This window comes from Podarcis muralis, chromosome 2 (genome assembly GCF_964188315.1).
Source record: "Podarcis muralis chromosome 2, rPodMur119.hap1.1, whole genome shotgun sequence".
In the NCBI taxonomy this organism is placed as follows: Eukaryota; Metazoa; Chordata; class Lepidosauria; order Squamata; family Lacertidae; genus Podarcis; species Podarcis muralis.
Genome location: NC_135656.1, coordinates 37,559,567 through 37,581,891, shown reverse-complemented (window position 1 = coordinate 37,581,891; position 22,325 = coordinate 37,559,567). Strand labels below are relative to the sequence as shown.

At 44.4% G+C, this 22,325-nt stretch overlaps 1 protein-coding gene across 1 annotated transcript in view; it reads left to right on the top strand.

The window, feature by feature from the left end:
- The first annotated feature begins 16,059 nt into the window (after window positions 1-16,059).
- Window positions 16,060-22,325, top strand: part of SEPTIN9 (septin 9) — a 212,887-nt gene continuing 206,621 nt past the window's right edge. Inside the window, exon 1 of the mRNA XM_028717049.2 lies at window positions 16,060-16,365. Within this exon, the coding sequence (XP_028572882.2) occupies window positions 16,344-16,365 (22 nt within the window). The 5' untranslated portion in view covers window positions 16,060-16,343. The remainder of the gene's footprint in view (window positions 16,366-22,325) is intronic.

Genomic DNA, 22,325 nt, shown 5'->3' with positions numbered 1-22,325 from the left:
GCCATTCCCCCAGTATTTTTATTCTTATTCCCCAGCACCATTGAGTGGTGGGAAAAGTTTCACCTGTTGAATTTCTGTCTGCCATGCAGCTGTTAAAGGCACATGTGCCCTGCCAGAAAAGAAGTAAGGGAGCATCCCTTCAGCTGTGCAGGAGGCAAGTAGATAAAATAAGGGTAGGAACTGGGTAGCTTTATCCAATGAGGTTTCTAGCTTAGGGATGGGATATAAAAGTTTAGACTCAGGCATGGCTTCATAATGGTTAAGAAATTGGTTCCTTTAGGAAAAGCAAAATAACATTTGCCCACTAGAGTGCAGCCATGTTAACATTTATGTCTGACTATTGAAAATTCATTATAAATAGTTTTTCACAATGGAATCTCCTAAATTAGTCTCAACTCAGTTTTCTTCTATAATGGGCAAAAAAAATCCCCAAGGTTCCGGTAATAGTTTCTGGGCTTGTGGCATTGTGTACTAGCTTGTGAACTGTATCGATTGTCTTTGTTGTGCTTGTAAATGAAAATTCCCATTGTAACATATGGTATGAAATGAATGTGTTGCAAACTTAATGCTGGACACGAGAGGGCAATGTTTCCCTAGGAATTTTCTTCCTAATGTAATTGTAAGTTGGAGAAGAGAGAGAGATCGACCCTTTTCTTGTAAAATTAGCTTGTATCTAGGTAAAAATGACTCCATCCTCAGGATTGTTTCAACTAGATTTGCTCCTTTTCTAAGAGCTACACTACATTTTTATATCTTTGCTCAGGACCTACTACAATATTACCATAAGGTGTGGGATGGGGGAGATCATACCTACCCTCCATCATTTTTCAGATGAAAATAGTGTATGCATAGCGTCATGCTTAACCCACTTCTCTGAGTGGTTGGAAGTTCTGGATGCACAGTGCTTACCTGGGTTTGGTTTCATTTTGAAAAGAATGCCACTGGAGGCTCCTTGGTGTTTTGAAACTTTTAAGTGCCATTATATATGTTGTGCACAGCTTAAAAAACCCAACAGCTCTCCAAAAACTTATAAAGTCCAGCTCTCTCAAGTCTTTGAGTCAAACTTGCAGGTTTTTTCCTTCACAGACCCTGAGACTGCATCCTTCGCTGAAGGATGGGGAAGGCCTTTGGCTAAGAAGAACAGGAAGAAGATCTCTCAGGTAAGGTTGGGAGAGAACCCTGGAGAGCCACTCTCTCAACCCACTCTCCCCCTTATGGTAGAATTCATTTGCTTCATTTGGTCTGTCCTCTGCACTAGCTTCTGAAACATGCCCTCCAGTAAAGTGATCGTGAACATGTGTTGCTTGCACAAACATAAGACAGGGTTTAATACAATGTTTTAATCTCGCACTGGATCTGGCTGTACACTCAGCAGTTTTACCATCTGGATAACAGTTCTTGGGGTAGAGTGAGAAAAGAAAATACTACTCTCTAGCATACTCACCTATGTGCATTGTAGCATTTTTTAAAGGAATCTACCAAATAACCCAAAAGAAAGAAAAAAATAGGGACAGAGATTTATTAAGGACAAGCAGCAGAGAAGAGGGGCTGTCCATGGTACAGAGACATAGTGGGAGTCTCTTTTCTCTCTCCCCACCCCCCCACCCCCAATATAATGTTTATTGAATTTCCCTTTCTTTTTTTTTACAAATTGACTTCAAATTAAAGAATAGTTGGAGTCTTATGACATGAGATGCCTAGCTGCTTGTGAATACGCTGCTTTGTTCCCATTCCTTTTACAGGTGTTTCACTCGAGGCTCTAGGACACTTTGCTTTTCAGGAGACCACACATTACTTGCACAGTTGCAGCTGTTTTGCTGCTTGCTCTGATTCCTCCAGCATCAACAATATGCTCTGGATCCATCCAACAAATTCCTATTACAGCCCTAAAGTGTTCCTTTTCTTCACCTTCAGTGGTAGTTAAAGGCTGACTCATGCACCATACTGTCCTATAAGACTGCCACCCCAAGTTTCTCCATATGACCAGAATTCTCATTACAGTTATTATACACTTAATGACCATGTAGTAATAATTCCCTACTTCAGAGGATGCTATAAATCACAAGATGTGTGCATTTAAACATTCCAACAATAACTTGCCCTCTGCTCAATAGAGCAAATGGAGGGCTATTGCCAGCTGCTTCAAGGATGCTATGTAATTATTTAGTAGTAGTATTACAATTAATTTATCAGCTTTGAAACCTCAAGGCAATTTACACAGGGAATAGTTCAAAACAGTTCAAAACACAACAACAACAACACAAACATTTAAAACAAACTATAGCATGGATGATAAGAACTTAAACATGGGAAGAGTCTCCCTGGGTCAGTCTGAAACAGAATCCTGGGCAAGAAGAAGCCCAGGCAACTCATAAGCAAAATGAGGAGGGGAAGGGTCTGTAGTTCAGTGGCAGAACATCTGCTGTGCATGAGAAGGTCCCAAGTTCAGTCAACGTGGCTGAACCATTCCTCAAGCCCTGACTCAACATAAGGCAGATTCCTACGTTCATGTCACAAGCTGTTGTGGGTTTTTAAAACTCTTCTAACAATAACATGGGCTTCACTCAAGTGACAGGGATGTTAGTGTAGCCTGCTGGCTGTATGTTGCCTGCTCAGTGCATCCCTATAAGTACTCATTGGCCTTCTACATGTGTCACCTGCAATGTGATGCCAAGAAGGCTTCAGGAATGCAAAGAGAAGGAAGGATCACATTCCCCCCTGCCCATTAAATCTTAGTACACCTGCCTCTCCCACTGTGATTAAAGACAAGTCAGGGCTGTCTAAACATCCCTTAAATCATGCCTCTGGTGGGAGGTGATTTATGCTGAGTCCAGAGGTTTTATTAAATTCCAGGCTATTGCCCCTTGTTCTTGCAGGTGAATTGCCAGTCAGTACCTCCCTGACATATCCATCAACATGGCAAGCCTGGCACTGCCTGCATCCTCCCTGTGAGGCTGAGATTGCATGTCCGCTTGCCCTCTTTGTTCTTTGCCCCCCGAATTCTTCCTTTGATCTGTGTTATCTTGAGAATTCTAAATTCTTGGAAAGAAACCCTAACCATGGCATAGCTGAGAACTGCCAAAAGTTAGAGGAGGGCTAATGGAGGTTGGAGAGGTATCCCCTCCGTTGTTTTTTTCAAATACCTTGCTATTACGCATGAGAACCATACAGGGTTAAAGGCCCTGGGAGGGAAATAGTTCATGCAAGTCATCCTGCATTGCTATGTTTTTATATGTGCTGTAAGCTGCCCAGAGTGGCTGGGGATGGGCGGGGTAAAAATAATAAAATTATTATTATTAAGGCAGGAAACTATAACCATGTAGGTGATATTCACATATCCAGATAGGACACTCTCCATGCTGCTGAACCAGCTACTGGGCACTCCTTGGAGAAGAAGAGCAGGATATAAATGTCACTAACCAATCAATCAATCAATCAATCAATCAATCAACCAACCAATGGTGTTGCTTTGCTTGTATTTCCCTGATCCTCAAGGACCTTAGAACAAGCATGCTTTCTTTACCAAACCTTCTTCTGAACTAAACCATTTACTTATCCAAATGGCACAGGGCACATCTGGCAGGGATTTGACCATCAGATTTGCATTGTCCGGCTGGGAACCTTAGAACTTGAGGAACTATCTGGGCTACAGAAGCTCTTCCAAATAGTGTGTGTTTTATGAGGGTTTCTCTTGCCCCTCAGGAGCTGAGGTTTCGAAGTGAAGGAGCTTCATACTGCAATCCGATTGAACTCAGTGGGGCTTACTTCTGGGGAGACATGTAGGATTGCACTGCAATATTGTTTAAAAAAAGGTGTAGTCATGGGTATATCAGTGTATTCAAATCTGAATTGTCAAATTGTGTTATTGTTATTATGGTTTTTGTTGTATGTGTCTTTTGCGGTTGATGTTTGTATCAAAAAAATGGTTAAACAAATTTTTAAAAATGTAGGATTGCCCTGCTAGCCTTTCAAAAGTGAAGGTGTGGAGGGCTCTCTTTTTAGAACCTAGTACACATGCTGGCTTCCCTAGTGGCTCATGGTTAAGCTCTCTCTGCACTATCCACAAGCTGTAGCCAAAGTTTGTAGCTAAACCCAGATGTGGATGCCACGCTGAGTCAAATTTTGGCTTAGCTCAACACAGCATGGGAGCAAAAAGGACGGGGGGGGGGGGGACAAAGTGGTTGCAAGCTCAGTCCCAGGACATCATAGTTTGACTTACCATATGAACCAAGCCATCGTCTAAAACTAGCTGATATAGTGAAAGAACAGATTTGACATAAACCGCTACTAAAGTGAAACATGTCTGCAGATTCACTTAGATTGCAGTCCTATACACACTTATAGTAAGCCTCACTGATAGGGTTTATTACTGAGTGAACATGTATTATTGGGCAGACTCAGATATATAATTATCGACTAAATGTAGTGAAAGCGGAATAACTCTTATTTGTACCTTCTTTGGTTATTCCTAAATAATGTTTGATAACAAAGCAGGTTTCTCAGGTGGCTTGAGCTTTCCTTATGAATAGCATCCCTCCCTTCCACATCATGAGTTATCTGAGTCTGGCTGTGATGATGGACACTCACTCAACACAGGGCTCTTTGTTATTTTAAGAAGGATGGGACCATCATGTATTAAGTGCACCATGTGGATTTATTTCACAGTTAAGTGTGGACACACCCACAGTGATAATGGAACAGGAAAATGTCTTGGGGCAGGCCGTTTAAAAACAGACATGCATTCTGTGTGCTGCAATGATCAATTCATAACCCCATACATCCACCGCTGATAGATTTGCAGAATGAGCTTCAGAAAGAAGGGTTAAATAGGGAGAGGAGGGCAGCTGTGCTATTAACTCTGTGCATCAACCTCCCGGCCCTGTAACTGCTTGCTCACCTTAGGCAAGCATTCCAGACCCCCTTCATTAAGCTGTCTGCTTCCTACTCTGCAATATACAAATCACTCCCTAATTAGGCTCCATTTGTCTGCTACACCCTCTCGGCAAGGCACATGCGTGTGCCCAGATTTCACTGCAACTGGATCTTGGGGAGCAAGAGCAATGATTTGTAGCTGCCAGTCTTTGGGCATAGCCTGCTTGCCAAAGCAAACTTGGAGTGTGGCTGAGACTAGATATGAGTCCAATGCTTCTTTTTTTAAAAAAAGAGGCCAGGTCCCAATGTAGTTTGCAAAACTTTTGTTGCTCGCCTTTAGACCTCAGTTGGGCTCCCAAAAGGAGGTTTCATAGATTTGTAGAGTTGGAAGGAACCCTATGGAACATCTAATCCAACCCCTTGCAATGAATGACTCTGCAGCTGTCCCATATAGGGATCGAACCTGTGACCTTGGTGTTATCAGCACCACGTTCTAACCAACTTAGTTTCAATGCTAAACAGGCAAAAATACCATCTGGTGCAGTCAGGCACAAATCAACCATTTCTTTTCTTTTTCAATGAATACCAACCTCCGTTGCTCTCCTGGGGGAAATTGCCCTTGCTCTCCCTCTTAGTTTAGCTTCTGATGCTGGGCCAAGGTGGTTTCATTTCAGAGAGCTTTGTTGTTGTTGGTATCCTAAATTCAAGAGGGTGTTGGTTGGTTGGTTGGTTGGTTGGTTGGTTGGTTGGTTTTGCTCCAGGCTCTTTTGCTGAATGATGACAAACTGCTTATTTATTTTTATTTTTTCCTTTAAGTATTATTCTGTTACGTTTTATTCCACTGGCTTTCATTTATTGCTATGTTTGCAGTTTAATTAAGTGGTTTGGTCTGTTTATTTTATGCAGCATTTTGCTGTGGTTTTCAAACACTGGTTTTTGTTAGCCGACTTGGGGAGTCTTGGCCTGACAATATAAAATAAAATAAAAAATATTTTAAAATAAATAAGAGCTAACAATGCTAGGAGTTAAAGACCGAACAAAGAAATGGGAGGGAGGTGGATAGAAAAAGGAAGTGGAAAGCCAAATCAGATTTGCAAGGCAGAATAATGCTACTTCTATTTAATGCGGGTGTGTGGAACTTGCAGGACTCTCTGTCTGGCTCTAGGGACTCTCTCTACAGGTCACAGTTCATACCCCTATCACCATCTCTGTTTCACAAGCCCCTTTAATCTTTTTGTCAGGATAGAATGTGCCCTTAAACTGTAGTGATGTCTCTTGCTTGTCTGAATGGAGGACAGAGAGAGGTGTGTGTGGAGACTAGCCTGTTTACAAAGCTTAAATTCACATTCATTGCTTCAGCAACTTTTGCCTCTTTCCCCACCCAACACTGGCATGTTACCCCCTCCCTCCCCCAAAGACATCCCAGAAGGGAATGCAGGTTGAAGGATGTTCCCCATCCAATTTAATGTTTAGACCCACAAGCTGCTATGTGCTATACAGAACCAAAAGTAATCTTAGGTGATCTCTATCCAGATAACTTAGAGCAGAGGCAGATTTTGGGAAGTGCAACTGGTTTGGTTGCACTGGGCACAGAGCCTTGGGGACGCCACAAGGGATGGTGCAGCTCTGATGTAGAATGGAAGGTGAGAGGTGGCATCACACAGGGCATCTCTGAAATTTGAGACCCCAAGTTTACCTATTAGAAAATCTCCCAGAAGACTTGAAAAGCAGCATTGATGTCCAAACAACAGGTGACTTGCACTTGATATGCTAAGCCATGGGAATCAGACACAGCAGTAGAGTAACAACACCCACAAAACCCCACACAACCCTATGGGCTGATCCATACCACTGTCCCCTAGAAAACATTTAGGACTAAATCAGAGCAAACATCAATCCAGTTAAAACCCAATTTAAATTTGCTCCAATTCAGCAGTAAACATTGAGTTTTCCTGGGGGGAAACATAATTGTCAATGAGCCCTAAGTCCAGCCCTAACTACAGCTTCCATAGAATCATAGAACTGTAAGTTGGAAGGAACCCAAAGGGTCAACTAGTCTAAGCCCCTGCAATGCAGGAATCACAGCTGAAGCATCCCTGACCATTTCCTATGCTGGCTTAGGCTGATGGTCTTGGGCTGATCTGGAGAGACACCAGATTGAGGAAGGCTGTTTCAGAACACCCTCATCACCTCAGCCTATCTTTTGAAGTGGGTGGGGGGGACTGCAGCTGACCAGAGATAGATACAGGTCAGCTGGAAGCTACCTTATTCAAAAGCAGGATTTGAAGACCACAGATTTAAGGCTGTGGTGATGTCCACTTATTGCTATGGGCAATGGATTCAGAACCCTGTGGCCCCAACCTGCCTCTTGAAGCAAGGCAACAGCAAACAGAACATCCATTTTCTAGGGGCTACTTTCCCAGTTCCCTGACCAATCCCCCCCCCACTTGCCTGTTGTGTGTGCTCATGTGCACCAACCTATATGCACTTGCCAGCTCAGGTAAATCTCATTCCCTTCCTGGGCCTCAGTGAGTCAACGAAACCCTGGTAGATTCCAAAGGGCATGCAATCTTTTTTAATAATAAAAAAACACACACACCTTGTGGCTTTCTGAGGGGATGGCAGTTTGTTCTCCCTCAGATCAAAGGAGTGAGTGGCAGTTGGCAATGGGAAGGAAATTCCACGCCAGTCCGTTTCTGCAGCTGCTAGCAGGAAGGCGGTTCCATGAGCTCCTCCTGAAACGCGTCCAAGTTCTGAGGCTATTTTCCCATCAGGAGCCATCCATGCACACATCTGTCAGAGCAACGCTGTCTCCATGCAGCAGAGTGCACCCACAACAAAACTTGAAAAAAGCAGACAGAGGACTTCCCTGGTTCTTTGGAGGTGGTTGGCTGGCAGGGAAAGAAATCTCCTCCATTTGGAGCTGTTGGGTGTGCAGGCAGAAAATTAAAGGTGCCATCTCCTTGACTAGCTTGAGACACAAGCCGTCATATACTGCTGGAAAGATTTGGGGCAGCCTGGTGCCCTCCAAATGCTTTGGATTACAAGCCCTAGGAGGGAACCTTCTACAAGAAAAGAATAGTCCACATGATGTTTGCTGCTTCCTCTGCCTAATCCCTTCAGCCTTTAATAATATGTACATTGTTCTGATTTTCCTGAAAAACTGATGACGCTGAAAAATACACACTGATGTGTCTCCATGCAAGGTTATGGCAACCCCTAGAGTGGCTATAGCTGTCTCCTGGTGTCACCCAGATGTTTTGAACCACAAATCCCAGAATCCTTAACCATTGGTCATGCTGGCTGGGGCTCACGGAGGTTGTAGCGCAAGATACCTGTTAGGCACCAAATTGGCAAAGGCTGGGACAGAGCATGCTACTTGCTGACCTTCCCTCATTCACTGGCGGAGGAAGACGAGTGGGGAGGGAGCACACCGCCCCCAGCAGTGCGATACTGGTGGGATGCCATCGTGACTGGCCCCCCACCCACGCTGGGCGCCATGCCCCTGCAGGTGGTGTGCCATACCCCAGGATACGCGTCATGCCACTGCCTGCTCTCCAGCCCCCGGTGCCAGAGCATGAAGCTCTGCCATTGCCCTCATTGCATCCATACTGCATTTACCAGCACATGTAATACATTGCATGGCCTGATCAGTCCTCCTCCCAGTCCCCTGCAGTTTGCCAGAACCTGTGGACAATGCAGTGCCCTTTTTCAAGCTGAGATGCTAAAAGATCCAGCTTGCAAATCTGATCAGAAAATCATTTTTAAAAGATCAAAACACACACAACCACCCCACACCCCAATTTTAGGACTGACTCCATAGAAGAATGAGTTCTGGCTCTTGAATGCCAAGGCAAAACATACTCATATGTACATTCGCACAGAGATGGCTTGAAGCTGCATCTGTGTCATCCTCATCATTCGAGTTGGAGAGCTGCTTACTTGCAGGGGTTGGTAGCAAATCAGCATGGCTGGCATCCGCTCAAAGGCTTTGTGGCAAAATACCCCAGGATACAAAATTAATTTGAACTCTCTAATAGAGCCATCTGTGTTTGAGCTTCACTGGCTCGCTAAGAAATACTGTGAAGCTGATTTAATTAGCTGAGGCCCCTTTCTGCTGACTCAGGACCACAACAGGCCTTCTGGCTTTACCAAAATACACGGGGCAAGTCCGTTGCCCATCCATCCATTCCCAAGGTTGCAGATGGGATCGCCCACCAGCTGTGGCTGGGAGAGGCCCCATAGAGAAGGCTTTGCCAACCTGGTGTCCCACAGATGTCCCATCATCCCCTGGGAGTGGCAGTCCAAGCCATTTAGAGGTGAAGCTTCCTTTGGAGTACTGCAGCTGGCATCTCCTGCCTTTGCAACTTCTTTATCCTATCTGCATCCTCTTCCACTTGATATTCTAGATGTTTTTAACTCTTCCTCTCTGCCAGTGAGCTGGATGGCACAGCACCGCCTACTGTTTGCTTTGGCAGATCTCCTTTCATCCTGCTCATCTGCCAAAATGAGCCTGACAAGGAAATAAGCTGGGTGGAAAACTTTCTAAGCACCCTCCAGCCATGTAACCATGGAAGAAAAAGGTATTGTGTGTGCTGGAATGGAGCTGGCAGGCCCAGAAGTAAAACAAACACAGCACTGGAGAGAGGGATGTGGATGATTTACAGCCCCATCACTCTGTTTTCCATCTTCACATCCATCAGCAAAGCCATTTCCCACATATGATGAAAGTTGCTTGGCAGCTAATGGCCCTGAAGTGCTGACCTGTTGCTCTTTTGCCCCTGCTTATCCTCCCCATTCATCTGCCCTTCATTCTTCTTCTCCTGCCTCTCTTTAATGAGGGGCGAGGACACCCAGCTCTTCCCCTTGGAGTATCTCTGGAAGCTTCCTAACTCTGCTCTTTGGTGGAACACATGACAATTCTGCTGAGTCCTTTTCTGAAAGTCCTGCATGTATTCACAGCAAGCAGGCAAAAATGTGAGTGGAAAGCAGGGAGAAAGCTAAATATTTGGCTCTTGTAGTTCATGAAGAAATCAAGAGATAACGTGACTTACTTCGTTTGAGCTGCACAATAGGCCAATTTGTTAAGTGTTACAATGCACCTTTTGATTTCAAAATGCCTGGGAGCAACATGGCTTTTGCCTGCCGGTGATCCAGGAACATTTACATAAAGACACCTTAGGCTGAACCAAATTGAAAGTCTTTGTGGGATCTGTGCTTTGTATGATTTCTTTTGTTTTGTATTTGTTGGCAGTGTTGCATGCCACCCCATCTCTGAGCGGTGTGAGATTCCAGGCACTTTATGTTTCCTTTGGAAATGAGGCACAGCAGAGACTGTGGAGTCTTTATGAAATATGGTTTATTTACACATATATACAACCTGAGCCTGTGATGGAGTGGATCACAGCAGTAAAACCCCCAAAGGGTCTTGTTTCTTCCAAAGCCGTAGCCTTGGATTCAAGCAGAAATCAGCCTTGGCTCTCTCTGCCTTTCCAGCCTGCAGTTTTTGCATCCAGCTTCTAGGTCACATCACAGCAAACTCTGCTCTATTCTAAAAACTGGAGGAGGGGTCCCACCCATTCTTCATCTGACAAACAGCCTCCTTTCCATTGTTCTCTTAATGGCCCATCACCCAGGTGATTACCTCATCAGGAAGCTAACCTGGCTTTTAACACTTGCTAGGATTATAGGACGGGACGCGGGTGGCGCTGTGGGTAAAACCTCAGCGCCTAGGACTTGCCAATCGCATGGTCAGTGGTTCGAATCCCCGCAGTGGGGTGCACTCCCGCCGTTCGGTCCCAGCGCCTGCCAACCTAGCAGTTCAAAAGCACCCCCGGGTGCAAGTAGATAAATAGGGACCGCTTACCAGCGGGAAGGTAAACGGTGTTTCCGTGTGCTGCGCTGGATCGCCAGATGCAGCTTGTCACGCTGGCCACGTGACCCAGAAGTGTCTGCGGACAGCGCTGGCTCCAGGCCTCTTGAGTGAGATGAGCACAGAACCCTAGAGTCTGTCAAGACTGGCCCGTACGGGCAGGGGTACCTTTACCTTTACCTTTAGGATTATAGGGGTCTGGTACACACATAAGAGTACGTTCATTGGAAAGCAAAATGTTTATTTTGAATGTCAGAAGGCAAGAGCCAGAACAGAACAGAGGAGCCTAGGCAGAACCTGAACCTGGCAAGATGGAGTGGAACCTGGAAGAGTACAAACAGGTTGGGGCAGACATGGGATTAAATCTGAATGTTAGGGGCAGCATTTGGATGTTATGGTGTGAATTCTGGTAGAATTGGGAGAGTTGCAGGCTTCCCCACCCCCCAACAGTGCAGAGCAGGTAAAGCGCTGAATCTTGATTCATTCTGAAACTCAATCAAGATAAGAAGGAGGTAATCTATGGTTCCTTAGGGAAGCAAAAAATTTCCTTCCAGTAGCACCTTAAAGACCAACTAAGTTAGTTCTTGGTATGAGCTTTCGTGTGCATGCACACTTCTTCAGATACACACAAAAGCATGCACACGAAAGCTCATACCAAGAACTAACTTAGTTGGTCTTTAAGGTGCTACTGGAAGGAATTTTTTTGTTTTGACTATGGCAGACCAGCACGGCTACCTATCTGTCCTTAGGGAAGGTTCGCAGATCATTGGTAGACCGTGTGCTGCAGAAGGTTCCAGTTTCAATCTCTGTTATCTCCAGATAGGCCCAGAAGACACTCGCAATCTGAAACCCTAGAGAGCCATTGCCAATACTGTGCTAGATGGACCCATGGTCTGACAGTTCCCCATGTTCCTTTGTACCTCTGTCTTACCTAGATTCAGCCTAAATTGGTTCAACCTCATCCATCCCAGAACCACCTCCAAATCAGGTGTTCAGGACCACAGCAGTAGCCCTGGGAAATGAGAGACAAAAGTTGTGTGTCATCCACATCTTCATGATGCTACAGTCTAAAACTCTGGCGGTGGGGCGGGAGGGAATTCCCCAGCAGTTTCATATTGAAGAGCATGTGTTTAATGTATTCAAATCTGATTGCCATTGTTTTTCAGTTGTGAAATGCTGTTTAGGGAACCCTCAAGCTGAAGAGTGGTTTATTAAATATTTGTAATAGGCAAACAAACACCAGGAGGATGAGCCTTGTGATTTGTAATCACAACATACTATGCAAAAATACACACCCACCCACCCACAAAAACACACTTGAGTTTGAATATATAATATTTAAAGAGAAGTCACAGCATGTTCTTCAGTCTTGTAAATTGCATGTCAGCCATACGCTCCATGTTGGAAGGGTCACTGGCCCTTTCCCTCTGTTTAAACATTCACGTTTTGCCTTATTTAAAGAAAAAAAAAGACTATTACAAAGCTACTCCAGGGTTTGGGGTAGGAAGGTGCCGCCCCAGCTCCAAAGGCCCGGCCTGGGCATGGCTTGCCTTCTTGAAGCTCCAGAAGGTGGCAGAAGCTCAACCACATTGAGGGAGCCTGTCATAGGGGCACATGGTAGTGGCTCTATCAGAATTTTGCACCCGGGGTCACCACCCCTCTGGGCTCTCCCCCACGCTACACCTTGCCTACTGCCATTGCTTTGAACACCACCCCTCACAAAAAAAGCTTTTTTAATAAATTGTGTGACTTTCCTCTCTCATCTTATGAAACAGTCAGGTGAAAAAAAGTTCTAAAATGACTTGCCTATCTGAGGCTGGTGGGATTTGTATTATATTAAACATTAACTTGTCCTCTTAGGCAAAAGTGCCGAGCCTCTTGACAATTCGGCCATCCAGGCAGCCTAACGAAAACGATCTTTGTCATGTGGCCTCTGATATTTTTTTCGATTCCTAAACTATTGCATTTTTTGCTTCAGCCCCAGGAAGGGGGAAAGTGTGCCAGGTCTCTGGCCTAGATTAGCAGTAATAAGAACTAATCCATTGCAATTAGAAAGAGTCCCAGTTTTTAAAGTGAAAGGGGGACAAACCCTTGGGATGTTATTTGAGGTGTATGAGAGGGAAGCCTGATTCTTCACCCATTGAATAGTCAAGTACAGAATTCGGACTGGATTTTATACTGTTCTAAATGGCACCACCTTAAAAATAAGTAAATCTGTAACTTAAATTACTCAGAATGGGAAAATTAAAACCTTCTCTGTAAGGGGCACTGAACTTAAGAACAGCTCTGCTGACCAGGCCAAAAGGGCCCTACCTCATCCAGCATCCTGTTTTCACAGGTCACCAACCAGGTGCCTGGGGTAAACCTGACTCTGAACACAGTGGTGCTCTCTCCCCACTTGTCATTTCCAGAAAATGGTATTCAGTGGAGGGAGAACAATAACCATTGTAACTAGTAGCCACTGGTGCTTTATCTGCCAACAGCTGACCTCAAAAGATGTTTCTAGTCCTTTAGTAGCAGGTAAGTGGCCACCTTTGCCGTACTGTGCTGCAAAGTGAGCAGGTGGCGCTGTGGTCTAAACTGATCGGAAAGTTGGCAGTTCGAATCTGCACGATGGGATGAGCTCTTGTTGCTCTGTCCCAGCTCCTGCCAACCTAGCAGTTTGAAAGCATGCCAGTGCAAGTAGATAAATAGGTACCACTGCGGTGTGAAGGTAAACAGCGTTTCTGTGTGCTCTGGTTTCCGTTATGGTGTTCCGTTGCACCAGAAGCAGTATAGTCATGCTGGCCACGACTCGGAAAGCTGTCTGTGGACAAATGCCGGCTCCATAGACATGAAGCGAGATGAGCACCACACCCCATAGTCACCTTTGACTGGACTTAACTGTCCAGGGGTTCTTTACCTTTACCTTACTGTGCTGGGATTCTGCTGCATCAATTGATTCCGTGCATCTTCTCATGAGGACAGAGCTTGTGTGCTTTTCTTAGTTGGGCAGAAGAGAGAATTACAGGAGGGGCAGCTTTTCTTATCCCTGAGTGACATGGTCCATGTGCTGAAATTTTACAGGCCTACTAAAGATACAGAAGGTTTTGTGGGCTGTGTCTTCCAGGGTGAGACAGTTGTACCTTCTTAATAGTGATTGTCCTCTACACAGATTCCTGTTCTTCTGGTGTAAAGTCGATGCAAGGGATCCACCTCTTTTCCTGCATAGGGATGTGGGGTGGATGCTCCTCCTGAGTAAATCGCCTGCCCACATTCAAGTTATTTTTATTATGAAGATGAAGATGAATATGAATGATATGCACATCCCTTTTAAATTGATTTTTTTTCTTTAAGTCTAAAACGTGTGTGACTGGCTTTATTGTAATATTTGTTTTTTATTGCCGTGGTCTGGAACTGAACCCGCAATATCCCTGAGGCATGCCTGTATAAAAGTAAAATAAAATAAAATAGTGCAGCCCTTTTTTCTAATCCTGGTTTTACCATATAATTCTAGCAGCCAGAAATTGGCATGCATGAATGCATAAGTAGAAAAACCCTCCCAGTAGGCTTATTTATTTTTTTAAATGAAAATCAGCAAGCTGGTATCTCTTGTGAATGCTGTAAGAACAGCTCACCCTTTTTAGCCCAGGCAATGACTCCTTTTTCTTCCTCTTTTAAAAAACAGGACCCATAATGTTTCAGACCCTTTCCTTACTTTTAATGTTTTCCCATCTCTTCACTCGTTTTCCTGATTCCCAATTACTTGCAATTTACTGCAGGTGTCTTCCCTGCCCTCCCCCCAAACACACACACAAAATCTGCAAAAGATCAGATGTCATACAAGGTGCTCAGGTACCCAAGCCTCCTTTAAATAAAATATTAGTGGTGTTATGTGGAAACTTAGGTTGTGGACACGCTATACCTTTAAAGCACAATCAAAACACATTTCCCCCCTCAAAGAATTCTGGGTTTGGTCGCTTGTTAAATGTTGCTAGGAAATATAATTCTGTGGCTAGGTAAACTACAGTGGCCAGAGTTCTTGGAGAGAAAGAACAGTACTTCAAAGCTGCCTTCAAGGTATAGTGTGTACAATGCCTAAAGGAGCTGCCTGGCATGCCCAATTCCCTCCAAACAATGACTGGCTGCACACAGACACGTAGTCTCCTAAGTCTACACTACAGGATTTGAACCAATGTGCTTACGTAAAGCCATTTCTGACTATAGGGAGGAGAATGGGGTTGCGGTCTAGCCCCTCCTCCCAAGCGCGGGGGCTAACCTTGGCCCCCGCGAGAGTTGGGGGAATCCCTGGGCGTGCTCGGGACCCCCGCCTGCCTATCGGCGGGCCGGGGGGAGGCGTGGCTTAGGGTATTTTAAGCCGGGCACGCCCAGGGTCCGCCCTCTTCACTCCCGACCAGCTGAGAGGTTTTCCCATCCCACCCACCCTTAGACGTTTAGGTAGCCGTAGGTAGTCATGACCTTGCTATGGACTTCGGTTGGTCGCCGCAAGGGGCCTGGTAGGAATTTTTCCAAGTTGGCGATCTTCCGCCAGTTGGTTTTTTCGCCTACCTCGTAGCAAACCGTCACAACTTTCCCTGTATTGGCGGTTAGGCATTGGCTGGGGTTCAATTGTTATGCAAACGGATGGGGGGGGAAGGAACGCCATCACCTTCCCCCAGGAAATGGGGTAGTCCGGTACAGGACTCCGAGGGGCGTTGTCTTGTCCGAAACCTACCTTGGTAAGGGCCCCCGGCACGCCCCAAGCGGTGACACCCGTGGGATCCTAGTTGGCGTACTCCAACGGGGGCCTCCCACGGTTAGTGTTAACCCTTCCCGGACATCATGCCGGGTAGCGGATAGGAGCCAATGCCTAGGGCCAATACCTTCAATTCTCTAATCAATAAAGTTGTGGCCATTTCATGCCCATTAAACTTAAACATCGTGTCCTGTGTCTTTCTTTCTGGGGGAGGGGTTTTGACACGCAACCAGCAGCCTTGTGCAAGTCTCTCCTTTCAGAGGGGAAAGAGGAGCTTTGTGTTTACCGTAAACAGCCAGACAGGCCCTGATGTCCTTTGAACTAGTGCCTGCTTGCCTCTAGACCTAACTCTGACCTGAGCTACAGGGAGGAGCAGGGAGCAAGGCACACACAGAGAAAAAGCCAGTGGGTGGGTGTGAGACCTAGTGGGTGGGGAGTCAGAATACCTCCCCCAGAGCACACAGGTTAAACCTTAAGGGAATATCCGAGGGCTGGAGTGGGCAGGGACTTGCACCAAGCCTGATTTGCTCACAGAGGGGAAAAGGTTAAAGTGCTGCCACAGCAGCTGAGCTCTTCCGCTAGCCGCCTCCTTCAGCTTTAGCCTAGTTGGAACAACCCCATGACTGCACATCAGATTAGAAAAGGTGTGTTCTAATTAATGGGAGTGCTGTGGACTCCCTCCTCAGCTGCAACTGTGTCTGTATATGCATGTAACACGTAGGAGGAGTACACTTTCCCTGCTGAGCCCTGCCTGCTGGAACAAAAGGATTATAAAGCAGACGCAGATCACCCTGGGGATTATTTGCCGGAGTAGCTTCAAGAAACTTTGCTGGCTTCCTATGTAACAGCTGGGACGAGAGCAGCATGAGGAAGACATCGAACACAGGTGAGCAGAGGGGGAAATGTTTCTTCAGAGGCTTTGCATCCATCACCTGGGCTCTCTTCCTGCATACAGAGAGAGAGAGAGCCTGGGTTGTTCGTTTTGTTTTATCTGTTGTGTGGTTAACTGCTCTGGAAAGATCAAAGTTGCCTGGTGTAGGGAAATAGGGAAAGCATTGGCAGCAAAAGCTGATGGGGGAAATAGGCATATGAAGACTGAAAAGTTTGGCCAGGTCTGCTCAGAATTGCATTGCATTTAATTCAGTGGGACCTACTTCTAAGGAAGTGGGGGTTAGGATTACAAACTAAATCCCTAGACCAGTAAAAAAAAAAAAGGCACATGTATATTCTGCTGCTGTATCTCTCCAGAATTTATTCCAGATTACAGTTTGAATGTGAACCAATTAGTGTTTTAAAATGGTAGTTCTCTCCCCCCCCCCCCCCGCCATACCCTGCTAGTCTTGGAGGGCTTAGGCTTCAAAGCAGAGGAAGACTATGTGGGGGAAGGGAGATGGACTAAAGACTAGGAAGTGAGAGTGCTGGTGGTAGTAGCTCTTACTTGTTGAACTATAGAATCTCTACTGTGACTTCTCATGGTTTTATAGGGCAGCTTCATGGGTTGCAGTATGAGGTACTTTATATATTATGTTTTCCACCACATGGGAAAATATGTTGTAGAACAAGAATCAAACTCATGAGAAGCAACCCAAAACTTTCAGTATACCTGTAAACTGTGTACTTGTTTTGAAGTTTCTCTGCAACTCTGAGGACTAGGAGCTTGTCAAATAGATCTCCTCACTCTGGAGATGTAGGAACTGGAAATCGCTAAGTTAATTTAAATGGGTATGTGTTACTTGAAACTGAAAATGGCCTGCATGCTAAAGAGTCAACTGGCATAAGCTTAAAAAAAAAAAGTTGGGAGAATATAAATTGGCAGGTACAAAAGAACCAGAGCAGATGTCAGGGTGTCTTGGCCTGACTCCACATTGTGCAACTGAACACTGGTGGCCTCCCTCCCTCCTGAGGAAAAACAATATGGGTGATTTGCAGTGGCAAGCAGAGATGAGGGGCAGCTTAATATTTTCACTACCTGTTACTGCTGCAAATTGCACCCCAGTCAGAGGCTACCTGTGGAGTTTTAAATGCATGTTTGCTTCCTGTTTGTGGAAATAAAGAGAGGCCATTGTGGTTCATCTACACGCATTTGCATATAATACGTACTGAGGGAATTACTGAACCACAAGTAACCTCATACAACTTTAAACAGTCATAGCTTACTCCAAAGACTTCCGGGAACTGTAGTTTACAGAATAGGGTCGCCTAACAATTCTCAGAGCCTTTAACACTTCCCAGGATTCTTTGCAGGAAGCAATGATTGTTTAAAGTGGTATGATACTGTTTTGAATGTATAGTTCAGATGGGGCCTTTGAGGTCAGATGAATGTCCAGAACAGCCAATGTAGGCGAAAGAAGCTCTACATCTCTATGCCTGCTGACTTTACGTCTTGTTTGTTCAGCAATAGAATTGGACCAAAGGCTAAAGTGAAGTTAGGTCTCCATACAGGAAATCGGAATCTTTTTCATCTCAGCAAGGTACTTGCAAAATTCCACAATGGTCAGCAAAGTGCTCATATTTCTCTTCAGCTGTGAGTAAGGGTCCAGGCTATCAATGTTAGCTGCCCTGAACTGTATGTGACCTATGAAGTTTCCTAGAAATAAATCCCACATGGCTACAGCAAACAAGACTGTGTGAAGGCCCAGGTGGTTGCTAGGGGCAACGCCAACATCTTTGCCCAAATGGTAGCAGAGCTCTTCGTTTTGAGTTGTTATGACACCGGTAGCCAATGAATCAATGGCCTGTTTTTCTCTCCAGCTTATTAGCAATGCAAGGAATTTTTATTTTGTTGGTTGGAAACTTATATTAGTGGTCATTATTCATCAGGCTGACACAGACAGAAGGCGATGTAGATAGTTTTTTCTCACTAGACTTCATTTCCTGAGTGTTTTTGGATGCTCAGAAGTCTGCTGGTTAGCAGAAGAGAGCATGTTGTAATACAGCCACAGATTTATCACACACTTTGGCAAAGAGTGTACTATGATCTCACAACTATTTGCAGAGCCAGAAACTACAGTAACTCTCCCCTGAAAGGAATGGCTCTGTGAAGGGGAGGAGAGAGGCTCCTAAAATTCTAGTGCTGTGTTTCTTGAACTTCTAAGAGACAAGGCATTCATGTACATAGGAGTAAGAACCATCAGCTCTCAAATGAGCTTGCCCCTATGTGAGTTGCTTTTCAGGACATGCATCATTTGAGTGCATTCTAGTGCAACTGTATCTAGTCAGGGTGCTCTGCTATTTATTTTTTCATTATGACCACTCAGGTCTTGGCTTGCTGGCAGTCCATAATACATGTACAATAAAACTAGACAGAGCCAGTTTGCATTGACTTACATGTGAACTCAACAAAATAGAACCACCATCACATAGGATCATAGGATTGCAGAATTGGAAAGGATCCCAAGGGTCATCAAGTTCAACCCCCTGAGATGCAGCAATCATAACTAAGTCATGTGGAGACTTTTATCAAGGATTATTTCATTTGTATCCCACTATTCCTCAGATGAGCTTTATGTGGTGTGCCATCACTCTTTCCTCCACTGTTAACATTTGTTGTGAAGTAGGTGAAGCTGACAGATGCTGACTGGTTCAAGGTGGCGCTGCAGCTTCATGGCTAAGTGGGGATTTGAACTTGGGTCTCCCTGGTCCTAGTCCAACCCTGTAACCACTGCACCACTCTGCCTTTCTCATTAGTACATCTTGGACATGTCCTATAGATTGTCAGCAAACCAATACCTGAGAATTGATAGAGCTATTCATTATCTGGACATGAAAACAAGTTGTGTATACCTGCTCTTAAATTTTGCTGGTTTTATTTATATGTTAATAATTGTTTAAAATGACTGTGTGTATACCATTTAGGGATTGTTTGGGCAGTTTATAAATTCTTCTGAATAAGCAGAAATAAACTGTGTAGCCACTAGCTTGCAAAACACTAGCACCATCTGTCCACTTCTAAAACCTGTACATAAATCAGATCCAGTATGTATTTCCTGACATGGGACCAACTCAGAGCAGTCGAGCCTTTGAACAATCCTCTATTAACAGAATTTGGAATTCGTTCTTGCAAAGATACTGAGTCACTGGAATTCTCCTGAATGATTGCACAGTCTGAACTCACAGTATTCCAGTTTAATTATGTTGCAAGTTCTGAAAAACTGGGAGAATCCTAATAATAAAGTAATATGTGACCTGAAAGCCAGGTTATCTATTAGACTGGCAAATAAAGATTGGTTTGGCACATACCAATAATGGAGCCCTGTTATTGCAGGAAGAATAATTACTGTTACTGTGAAACTGATCAGCTGTATTTATTCATTAATCCCTGGAGTGGTAACCACAACTCTGATTCTCTGAAGGCTGGGTCGCATTACAGTGGACAGGCATAACTATGCTTTTTGGTAGTCAGCAGCTAAATTGTAGCAGGATTTTTATGGAGGAGGACTTCCACTCTACCGGATACATTAATCTACATCTGATTTTTGCCAAGCAAGGAACAGGGAACTGGGTCTGATTTATGTAGAGGTCTTGGAAGTGTACAGCATGGCCAAATGGCATGGGATGTATTTAAAAGGACATGGGTAAATTCCTTGCCAGTGTTTTCAAAGCACAGAGCACATCATTGTTGAGTAGGGTGCTGGAATAACACACCACAGATGGCCACCAGAACAAGTGTCCTAAGAACCTAGTCTCTTGAGGATTATGATTCATAACCTTGATAATGTGGGTGAAGGAGGCTTTTCCAGGTATTTGGATACTTACAAAAGTCTTCCAAAATCAGCACGTTTGAAAATATGACAAGTTTTGTAATTGGGCCACTGTTTTCCTGAATTTTTGCATCAGTAAATACAGTGGTACCTCAAGTTACAAACGCCTCAGGTTACAAACACTTCAGGTTACAAACTCCGCTAACCTGGAAGAGTTACCTCGAGCTGAGAACTTTGCCCCAGGATGAGAATGCAAATTGTGTGCTGGCGGCGCAGCGGCAGCAAGAGGCCCCATTAGCGAAAGCACGCCTCTAGTTAAGAACAGTTTCAGGTTAAGAACGGACCTCTGGAACGAATTACGGTAAGTTCGTAACTAGAGGTACCACTGTACTGGGTATAATGAAACCAAGCATGGTATAAAAGGCTGGAAAGCTTCCTTCTGATTCAGACTCATGAAGGATTTTGGGTAAGCTCCTTCCTTCGTCTCGTTTAGCATTTATCCACTTCCACTATGGTTCTCAACAGCTCTACTACCTATTCAGAGCTCTGCTTGTGACGTTTGCCTTTTCTGCTAGACATAGCACTGTAAAATTCTTGCTTAACTTCATTCATCTAACCCTTTAGGTTATCAGTGTAATTGGTGGAACCCAAATTCCTCCTCAAAATTGCTCATAGCCCATGCACAGTTTGTGACAACTTGAAAATCTGCTCAGTGCATTATTTGGTTATTTAAACAACAGTACTTCCAAATAGAGGGCTTTGCAAGTATCAGGCCAAAGAGTCTGTAGCTCATTGGTAGAAAACAGGCTTTGCGTATACAGGGTCTCTGGCATCTCCAACACAGGCATATAATGTAACAGGGTTGAAAAAGATCTCCACTTAAGATTCCGGGGAGCTGATTTTGGACAGCCACTTGCTGCTTACAGTAAATCCTGGGATAGATGAACCAAAGGTCTAACTCACCATATAAAGCAGTTTCATATATTCATATTTGGCATGCCTGGCAACCACAAACCACACAGGGACTGTGCTACACTAGATGGCAGCAGGCTAAATGCAACATTCCAAGCTGACATTGTAGCATAACTAACCCCACCCCCATTAGTCAAGACCTCTTTTTTTCTTTGGAGGTAACTTCTCCCCTACTTCTGGTTTAGCGCTACAGTGCTTAAGCAGCTATGGGCAACAATGCCATCTGGATGCGTACCAAGAACACTAAGCAGAGCCAGTGCTGGAGCCATATCCTGAAGAACTCCAGCTGTTGCCTCCCCACTGTTTGACAATGATCCCTTCATAGTTCATTGTTGTGTAACAATTGCTACTGATATGGAATCTGAAACAACTGCTAAATGATGCAAAAAAAAAAAAGTGATTGCAAAATTAACAACTGCTTGTTTTTTTCTTGCTGGATTTGCTCACTAAAAATAGTCAATCAGAACAGCTGGACCTCGCCAACCACAACAGTTGCCCCTTGCAACACAGTAGGCCGCTAGATGCCAAGATGAATGAAACTTCTGTTCAGATTAATGAGGAATATTTAGATATGAAGTTCATTTTATATTTTACACTAACTGTCCATGGCTTGGTGAAGAAAGTGTTACCACTGTGCCAATGCCATCTTACTCATCACTGGCAAGGAGCCTGCAGAAGCCTGTCTTGGCCAGTTAAATTGCCAGAAGTTGAGCAATCGTTATACATTTATCCCATTTTATTGTTTCTAATAAAAAATACATTTTCCTGTCTTGATTATTGTGTTGATTGAAATTCTAATAATAATGTCCAGCTCAAGAAACAAGTTGGGCTTTGAGTCCTAGTTAACTGCTGTTGGAGGCAGAATGCTTAGTGTACCTTAAATGCAATAAAAAAGTAAGCACTAATTTTCACCTAATCCTTGAGGCCAAATGAAGAATAAACCCAATGGCCAAGCCTATAAGGCCTTGCTAAAAGAGCTTTTGTGTCAGTGGGAAAATCTTCACTGATTATGGCAATAACTCAATCTCTGAAGGGAACAAATGGAATAACATTTTTACTGAGAGCTGCCTTTCACTCATCAGGAGAGAAATTGGACTGTCAAATCTCCTGAGAACATTTATTAAGTATGAGGGCAAGGGATAAGACTTTTCTTTATTTGTCGCCGTAGACTTTC